Genomic DNA, 10,275 nt, shown 5'->3' on the forward strand with positions numbered 1-10,275 from the left:
GGGGACTGGGGAAGGACCCCTTGATGCAGCTGTGGCCCGGAGAAAGACCAGACCTGGAAGTTTTGTGGCTGGGTGGAAGGTGGGGGGGCTCTCTTGGCAGGGGGCTGTTTAGCGGTGGCGGCCCTATTGTGCCTTAAAGGAGGCAGGGACCGTATTTGTTCGAAGCTGCAGGAGGCTGATGAGGTGCTAATCTGTTGAGTGGCTGTGTCATTGGGCCCCCTGTTCCCAATAGCCTGTTAGCTGTCAGGGCCTGTAAAAAAAAGGCACAATTTACGGGCCCCAGGCCAGGACTCAGCCATCGGTGTCCGCGGGTAAGCAAACACAGATTGAACACTTATGTTGTTGCTCTGGTAGGACAGGCTTTACCACCGGGCTCCTGGGGTGACACGTAGGCAGCCTCTTTTCAGCCCTCTTCATGAGCTCTCGGCCCCCTCTTTGCTCCTCTGTAAACACTACAAATTAGCCATCTGCATATGGATGGGCCCTCGGTCCATACAGGAAGGAGACAACTGCCTGGGAGAAGGGGGACGATACAGGTTCTCCTCTCACGCAGACCAGCTATGTAGTCTCCACTATCAGCTTTGAATTTCTACCCTCGTGCATATGAAACACACAGCACATTCAGGGATATATATATATATATATATGGATATGCCAGTTCCTGCTAAAGAGAGTGTGGGGTTTTGTTGTACGATGCTGTGTAGCATGCAGGCCAGCTGTTTGAGATGGGTTCGGGTCAGCAGTCAGAGGTAATCCCAAACTTGAATTTCCCCATCAGCCTGGAATACAGATAAGCAGCAGATATGACCCTCGCTCACCGAGTGACTGATGGAAAAAGGAAATGGCCCAAAAGCCTCTGTCAGATGTAGAGCTGAGATGTGAATGTGTGTGTTTTCTCAAGAGGTTTGTCAGAGATGGTTGCAGACGCTCAGCACTGTGGATTATTATCTGGATTATTATTTCGCCACATTATATCTATTCAAAGGTTGATGTGGTTGACCAATTAATTGAACTACAATGGAAAGGATGCTAATAGGTTTTTGCGTCGAGTCCATTCGGATTAGAAAGACCATTACTGATACACAACTTTTTAATCACGCGGACAGGTTTGCCCTCTTGTCTCCGCTGACGTGGATCTGACAGCATGGCGGCCGAGTAACGGCAGTAGCCCATCCTGGATTAATGCACGGGTTTGATTGTAGTGATATTTAGACACAGGGCTTCCCATGGGAGCCTGGTACTTTAATTAACATAGCACTACTGGCCCCCCTCCTGTTTTAATTGCCTTCAGTCTGTGATTAAATGTGTATTGACTCTGCAGTTGGTCCACTAATGAATAACAATGTGCTGATTTGGTGATATTAAATCTTTTGGCTCTAATACACATCCCATCCTCGTTGCTTTGAAAGTTCAGACATTACAAGGAACTATGGCATCTGAGCACGTCTATGTCAGAGAGGGGGGGGATATACAATATATAACATATATCACACAATCCGTTGTGTGCTCATTCATTCAGACAGTCACCTATTTTAGTCTGTAGTTTTAAATCTACTTTTAAATCAGACACATGCTATTAATTCAACCGTTTCACCTTGAAATATTTTCAATAATTTATAATTTTGAAGTCCACTTTTTAATAAGGTGCCCTTTATAAAATAAGTTGCACCTAAATTATTTTATAATAGTGAATATATATTTTTTAGATGTGTTAACCCTTTCTATTTGGAAACAATGTATTTATAAATGTTGGCAATTCATTAATAAATGAATAATACATTCCTTTCAAATAAGACATCAAGTTTGCAGTTATAAATGTGGATACGTTATTGATAAAGAGATTTTGATCCATATTGTCTACAGACCTTTTCTAGAATTGAGTTAATTAGTCAAAGAGATTTTTTAAAAACTGGGAACCTGAAATCTAGTCTTATTAATGCCGATATAACAGATCTGTGAATGATTAAGAAATCTTTTTTTGTCACCAATCAGGTGATTAGTTGCAACACAATCCCTTTATAATCAGAAAGTGGTCCCCACTTTTGTTTTAAACTCCATATTACAACAATGTGAGCTCCCAAACCCTCTAATTTGGTGCTCTTGCATTTCTTAGTGCCATCTGATCTGTGCATCTCTTGGGATCCACCGCTACTCTACTCCTGTGGTCTAATAGATCAACTGTCACCTTGTTTGATAAATGAAGGGCAGTGGTCAACATAGGGTCCTTTACCATGACAAGAGACAAGTATTGAATCTGCAATGCCCTGGATACAGTCAACATAAAACATATCGAATGGCATTCCTCGCCCACATTCCTCTCAATATCAAAAGGTGCGTATTTGAGGATATCCTTAGTGCGTTTACGCCTGTGTTTGCGCCCTGACCCACTGGGGGCCAGTGCAATAACTTTGGACTCCCTCCCACCCGGCGTCTCGTTGCAATGACCACTATGGGTTTTTATTTAGCTGGGTTGTGTGCCTTCCCAGTCCAGCCGCTTTTCAGATTCATTTCCAGGTAAACACAGTGTGGCCAGCCACAAACCTGCGGCCAACAGGCGTTGTCACAGCTGTGGCAGATAATGGCAAGTCCAAACTCCAGCCCGGCTCTGGAATGTTTACTGTCACCACAGGCAAGTTGGCAGCAAACATTTTTTTTTTTTTCCTCCAGCACTTTCTAAGAGGAAGACTCTCTCGTTATTAATTTTATTTTGATGAATCACATGCTTAACCCTTTGCCCTGTGCTGCCCTGTGTGACTTGGTGCACAAAGGCACACAGATACACAAAAAGACATTCTTAAAGGGAATCTTTCACTTTCAGTTGCAAAAAAAAAAAAAAAATCCTCACTTTGAAAGTTGAAACTTAAAGTTAACACATTCCTGCCAACAACTCCTGGGTGTTTGAAGGAATGTTCCAAGAGTTCCGCCTTCCTCTCACGGACCAGGGAGCACCCGGTTTCCATCCCCCTGCCCTGCACCCAACAAACCAACAGCATCTGCCCCAGAAAACTAGGCTCCGTGGTGTCACTTTAGGGCCTTGCTCATGCAGGTGTTTGTGCTTTCACTTCTTTAACTGACTCATTAAACTTTCCCCATTTAGTGTTTGCGATTGTCATAACCAGTAAAGGAATGACACCCAGATGTGTGAAATGTAACACGGATGATCATGGAGGCTAATTGATCAACCAAGTGGCACAACTAGCCCTGAGAGAGGAGACGTGTTGGGCACAGCAGTGGTCTGAGGACTAGATGTGTGTTCTCTGTCCGAGGATGTCGACTCTACGAGAACGCAGCGTGCTATTGCAGACTTTTTCTTTCACTTTTCCTTGTGAGAGAAAGCAAATTGCAATTCTCATTTCCAGTGTATGCTCAGGGTCGTGAACGCGTGAGCTGGGAACAGAATGATCAGCAATATATGCAGCAGCAACATTTAGGATTACTCTAATTAATGTGTGAAAATGTAGCTTTTAATTCAAATTTGAAGTTAATAAATAAAAAAAGAGGAAGAACAGACTAATAACAGAATATTTTTTTTTTAGATTTGACCAGAAGTTTACTAAATCTGCACCTTATTATCAGCCTGGAGCTAATTTTCTGCAGACATAATGGAAAGGGTTTCATATAATGACCCTTATATAATCTTCTGATGGCTTCTAAAAGTAAAAGACTAAACAAAATATATTATTTTGTATTTTCAGCTTTTTAAATCAAATTCTTAAATGTTTCTTAAAATGATGTTGCTGATATTTTGAGCGGCATTTGTATTTCATTATTTAGTAAATAGAGTAGTGTAATTGTTAAATCTGGGTATGAGGTAATGTTGGATTTGGGATATTTCATTCATTACATAACATCCAACCTTCAGCCCCAACACCACTCTTGCCAGCTTAAGAACATTTGTTGCCTAAATTGCACAATTTATTGGCATGTTGTAATTGCAATTACAGATGAAGAAAAACATAAATCTGTTATGCCAAGATATGATGCTCTACACTTCTGATTGCTTTTTGCCCCCTTTAAGTTGGGACACTATCATTGTATTAGTATACACATTACACCAGAGGATAAATAAGACAAAGGGTAACCCAGTTATTTTTTTGTTTTTGACCAAATCCAAAATGTGACCTTCACCCATGTGAGAGGACTCTGGCAGGTTGATGATTAACTGGAATTAGTAACATGTCTCATGCAGGAACACCGTGTCATGCAGGTCAAGGACCAGTTGAAAATGCTGAGGGTTTTGGTATCAGTTGAAATATTTTGGGAATAACATGAAGTGTCGTCAAGGAACAGCACGGCTGGGCTGTGTAAATAACCACCAGAAGAATTTATTTTTTTACACCCCAAAAAACGTTTCTCTCCGAAAAAAAAACCAGACCAACTCTAGATAAAAGCACGCGCACGTGTGGGCAGTTTACGCAACATTTTTGTGAAACAGAAACTTATTTATATAAACATATATCAGTGTTTTATATTTCTAAATAGGAACTTGTATCCATTATTCATAGATGCGTGTTTATAAACGCCTATATTTTACATAAAGACCGACATTTCTCAATCCGGTTACATCTGATATTTCCCGACAGTTCGAAATATCAACATACATTATATACAACAAATGTTACATTTTGATTTGTTCTAACCGTTTAAAAAAAAATCATTATGAAAGTATTTCATAATTTGTTTTAATTATTAAAGAAAATAATCGCCTGCCATGTGTGTTCACTGAGTGAAGCCGAGAGAGCGCATGATCTCCAGCTCTCCGGTGAAATCCCCAATCCTCAAACACACAGAGCTTTTTCTCATGATCTCATTTCCAAGTTAAGCAGACTCTGTTAGTCCCTCGTCAACACGACAGGTTTACTCGCCTTTACTAATGGGTCTTATACTGATAGTTATGCTCTTGCGTAAATATGCAGTCAAATAGATGTACCACTACTGACACGTGGCTGGCACCGGACTGCAGCCTCACCTTGATGTTTGTGTCTGTAAATACTGTACAGCAAAGGGCCTCAGCAGCACCGGCGATACAGACACGTCAGATGAACTATTATGGGATGGGTGCCACACGCCAATATGAGCAAACATTAATATACTCACATGCGATGCATACTTTGGTATAATGTATAATGATAGAGGCTAAAGTGGCAATTAAATCCAGAAAATAAAGGGCGAGTAAAAGACTTGGAGGGTTTGGCAGCTTCCACTACAAACCTGTGTATTATTTTTTCTATTTGGTGCTAAAAATTAAAAGAAAGTGTACACAAATTCCATCCATTCTGAAAGGTTTTACCGATAAAAAAAGAAAAACGAGGCTGCTTTATGTGCCAGTAACACAAAGACAAAAAGACAGTTGGAGGCAATGACCGAGAGAGGGCGCTCTGAAGCTATGCCTGGCATATTCAACACTAATTAAAACATTTGGGAAACGGTCATTCAGTCATCCAGGTTAGTAAAGCAGGATCAAATATCTCCTTTTTGCAAATATTGGTGAAATCTTTGAAAAAAAACTAAAGACTTTAATAGTTACAAAGATGCAGAGAGCAAGTGAATCGTATCAGGACGTGATTGTTAAACAGCTGCAGGCAAAGCGAAGAAATGGCTTTGATTTTTAACAAAAGGAGTCATTTGGCTGTTCACTCCCGCACATGAATACATCCATGCAGCCCGCATCAAGCATACTATAATCACACTGTGCAGGTAAAGGCTGGCGTACACTCCATAACGTAGTGATGTTGCTCTTATTAACACATAAACAGCTGTGAATAAAACAGCAACACGACCCCTGACAATGTATTGTGATATTATAAATACATGTTTGTAAAGTGTATTCCTTTAGGTGTTCTGATAAATAAACCTGCATCTAATTTGTTAACGTTTTCATGTTTTTTGTTGTTGTTGTTTATAGCATAAATTAATTAACGGTTATAGTTTTCAGGCTATAAATTCCTTGAACGCAACGCAATAAAAACGCTTTATGATTTCAGCTCAGTTGAAGTGGAATAAAACCTTTGGAGGATGTGCGTCATGAAAAGCACAGCAAAAGAAGAGCGCCAGACATTCCTTTTATAGCTCTCTCTCTTTTTCTTCTTTCTTTCTTTTTTTTTGCCTCAGCCAAAATACAATAGTTTATAATGAAGCTTTTCATAAGAAACTGTTCTTTTCAGTCAGTGCAGGTGTACAATTGGGGGTGGAAGAGGGTGGGGGGGAGTTTGAGGAGTCTCACGCCTAGGTGCGAGGAGATTATTCAAATAGGGCCCAAGGCGTAGAAGTAGGATTGGAGGCTTGCCTAGCGCGCAGAGCTATATCACAGCGTTAACAGGCAGCTCGGAGCGTCATTTCTACTCCAGTCACTGACAGACGCATCTCACGGCTGGCTCCATAAGACACACATCAACGCCAGTCCTTGACGAAGGGACCCACCGACGACCCAAATACACCCAGTGGTCCCAAGTCACCTGCTATTAGAGGGGCTTTGGGCTTTTCCCCTGCTGGGCGCCGCTTTGTGAAGGTCCTCCATGATGCTTGGAGCAGTTAAAATGGAAGGACACGAACACACCGACTGGAGCACCTACTACGGAGAGCCCGAGGTGGGTACCTTAAATATATATTTTTTTCCCGTCTAAAGCCAATCCCATTTTATACAACTCAATATTAGCCCTGAGATAATATTAACTTTGTGATCAAATATTGACTTGAGGCGCCTCCAAATCCTCCCCCATCTCCACACAGCGCTCTATCCTAACAAAGTTGCTTGACATGTAGGTGGGGGGGAAACTTTTCACTCGGATTATAATTTCATAAGTCTATATGTATATCTTTACTAAATCAGAGTGTTATTTTTTGTGTGTGCCATGTTTCCACTCAACAAACACCTGAGCTGTTTGGTTTTGGGGAGATGGATTCAAATATTTGTGTTGCAGTCGCTATTTTGTGTGCGCGCACTCATATTAGGTGTCAACGCTCTCAACGACTGTGTGCATTTTCACAGGATTATTTCACTTAATTGATACCAGTGGTTGAACACATGCAGCTGTATTTTTTATTTATTTTTGTAATTTTAAAACGACTTGACGCGGAAGCAAAAGCATCTCCGAACATTTCAACTTTTACGCGCCCGTGCATGCGCGTCTTAAATAATCTTATTTTTGAATGAATGCTATCAGTGTATGAAGCTTAAATAGAAGGGGAAAAAAACAACCTCTGTGTTAAGTAATTACCACTTTATGCCAGATGAAACTGATGATTGCCTCTTTCCCTCACTGCAGTGTTACACCTCGGTTGGCAACATGAACACGGGCCTGGGAATGAACTCTATGAATACCTACATGAGCATGTCCGGCATGGGCACCACTGCCAACATGACGGCCAACCCCATGAACATGTCCTACGTCAACACGGGCATGAGTCCCTCCATGACCGGCATGTCGCCGGGCACCGGAGCCATGAACGGCATGGGCGCAGGCATGACGGCCATGAGCGCAGCCCTGAGCCCCAGCATGAGTCCCATGACCGCGCAGCCCGCGTCCATGAACGCGCTGACGTCCTACACTAACATGAACGCCATGAGCCCCATGTACGGACAGTCCAGCATCAACCGGTCCAGAGACCCCAAGACCTACCGCAGGAGCTACACGCACGCCAAGCCGCCGTATTCCTACATTTCTCTCATCACCATGGCCATCCAGCAGTCTCCCAGCAAGATGCTGACACTGGCCGAGATCTACCAGTGGATAATGGACCTCTTCCCTTTTTACCGACAGAACCAGCAGCGCTGGCAGAACTCCATCCGCCACTCTTTGTCCTTCAATGACTGTTTCCTCAAAGTGCCCAGGTCGCCGGATAAACCCGGTAAAGGCTCCTTTTGGACCCTCCACCCGGACTCCGGGAACATGTTCGAGAACGGCTGCTACCTGAGGAGGCAGAAGCGCTTCAAGTGCGATAAGAAGATGAACCCGAAGGAGAGCGGCCGCAAAGGAGGAGACGGCGGCTCCTCCAACAGCAGCTCGGAGAGCTGCAACGGCAACGAGTCCCCGCACTCCAACTCCTCCTCCAGCGACCACAAAAGGTCCATGTCGGACATGAAGACGAGCCAGGCCCTGAGCCCGGAGCACGCCAACGCCTCCCCGGTGTCGCAGGGCCAGCAGCACCTCATGGCTCAGCATCACTCGGTCCTTGCGCACGAGGCGCACCTGAAGCCGGAGCACCACTACTCCTTCAACCACCCGTTCTCCATAAATAACCTCATGTCCTCGGAGCAGCAGCACCACAAAATGGACCTAAAGACTTACGAGCAGGTGATGCATTACTCCGGCTACGGCTCCCCCATGGCCGGGGCTCTTTCTATGGGCTCCATGGCGGGGAAAGCCGGTCTGGATCCTTCATCCATGGCCGACACGACTTACTACCAAGGCGTCTATTCCAGGCCGATCATGAACTCCTCATAAACTCTTTGCCCCTCGATGCGATGTGGACTTTCTCCCCCGTTCAATTTGTACATTTGTAAAAAAATATATAGAGTTTGTGTACAATACGTATTTCAGATATTTTTGACGTTTCCCACCGTTTTAGTTGTCGAGTTTGTTAGTAGCCTAATTATTTTGTTGATGATAATAATTAAAAGTAATGATAATGTGACGAGATCTGTTCAGAAGTCGGCTTCAGGAATGGACCCCAAAGACAAACAACAACAACTTGCTGTAAAATAGCCTCCATGCATCTGCAACTGGATTCCTATATGAATTTTAATGCCTCGCAGGATTTCTTCAATCATTTGTGTAATTCCTATTTATGGCTTGTATATGTGTATTCTTGTAGTAACAAGAACAGAATCTATATTAAAGTGTTATTGGTTTTGTTTTCTGAATATGATGGTGTTATTATTGTTATATTATTATTATTATCAAACAATATATGAGGCAACAAGCGTCTCCACCATGTTCAACCATTACAGCAATTGTGTTCCTGAGGGTTTATTTAGGTTAAATTACTATACATAAATGTAACAGATTATAAATATAAATATAGGCACATTAAAGAAAAAATAAACTGTATGAATAGTTTACATTAAATACAAAAAAAAAAATTGGAAAGAATAATTTCTAATTAAAGACCGTATTTATTTTCTCACTTATTCAGTTTTAGCTATATTTATGACGTGCACAACAACATGAACACGTTCCATAAAAGGGTTTACAATGAGTTTCACAACTTTACATTTGTGATAAAAAACATTCGCATCCATGTGCTTTTATAATAAGGCGCGTGTTTTTTAGCAGGGATTAATAGCTTTGCTGGACAACAACGAGAACAATGCTCTCAATCTGTCGTTGAGAAAATGTAAACAAAATAGACATAAGGTTATTAATCCCAAACGCAAAGTGAGATATTTATGAGGAAAGAAGTTTATCCCACACATCAGCCACTTTGTAATATTTTGGCTCCAAAGTAACAATGAACCCTCTAAATAGAAACATTTTACAGAAGAAGGGAGGAAATAAAACCACACACTCTAATCCAAATAGACTTCCAATGAAAAATGTCTTCTGCACACATTTATTAAATCAAACCAAAGAATCGCTAACGTGCCCATGTGGTTCAATTTCATCTCCCTAAAAAAAATCCATCTGCTGCAGGGAAGGATTGAAGGAAGAAGAAGAAGAAAGTGTGCAGGAAGAGTTGCTCAAATAATGTCAACCGTTTAAATTCCCGCACATACAGTGACACACGTTATGATCCAACCCCCCCTACACACACACACACACACACACACACACACACACACACACACACACACACACACACACACACACACACACACACACACACACACACACACACACACACACACACACACAGACAGCAAAGTTTAGATCAGTGAATAAGATTAAGTGTCATTGTCACATAAAACAGCCTCCCCGTGGAGCAGGAGAATAGTTGCGGGAAAAGGGGGCTGATTTGGGAACAGAGCCGCCTGAATGTGATGCTCTAACTTCTCTCCCCACAATCTGGGGGTCCATTGTCCACTCCCTATTTTTTAAAGTAGCCGGACCCTCCCCTCTTGTTAGATAAGATAGGCTAGTTGTAGTCCAAATGAATCGACCCCCCCCCCCCCCCCCCCCACACACACACACACACACACCCCCACCCCCCTAATACACGCTCGTCCCTGCTGAGCTCAAATCCAAGGCCGGGGACTCCTAGCAGGGAGTTCTGCTCCCCTTCTAAACCAAATGACACCCTTTCGCCTTCAGACCACGTAGGGCCTGAAAGTGTGCG

General features: G+C 42.6%; 1 protein-coding gene across 1 annotated transcript; it reads left to right on the top strand.

Annotated features, from left to right (window-relative positions):
* Window positions 1-6,515: 6,515 nt before the first annotated feature.
* foxa2 (forkhead box A2) lies at window positions 6,516-8,574 on the top strand (the record flags this gene model as incomplete). The annotated part of the gene is made up of 2 exons (XM_079216492.1): window positions 6,516-6,587; window positions 7,266-8,574. The coding sequence occupies 2 exons, from the start codon at window positions 6,516-6,518 to the stop codon at window positions 8,442-8,444; spliced, it is 1,251 nt and encodes a 416-aa protein (XP_079072618.1). The 3' UTR covers window positions 8,445-8,574.
* Between the last annotated feature and the right edge of the window lie 1,701 nt (window positions 8,575-10,275).

This window comes from Taurulus bubalis, assembly GCF_910589615.1.
Source record: "Taurulus bubalis genome assembly, chromosome: 4".
NCBI classification, from domain to species: Eukaryota; Metazoa; Chordata; class Actinopteri; order Perciformes; family Cottidae; genus Taurulus; species Taurulus bubalis.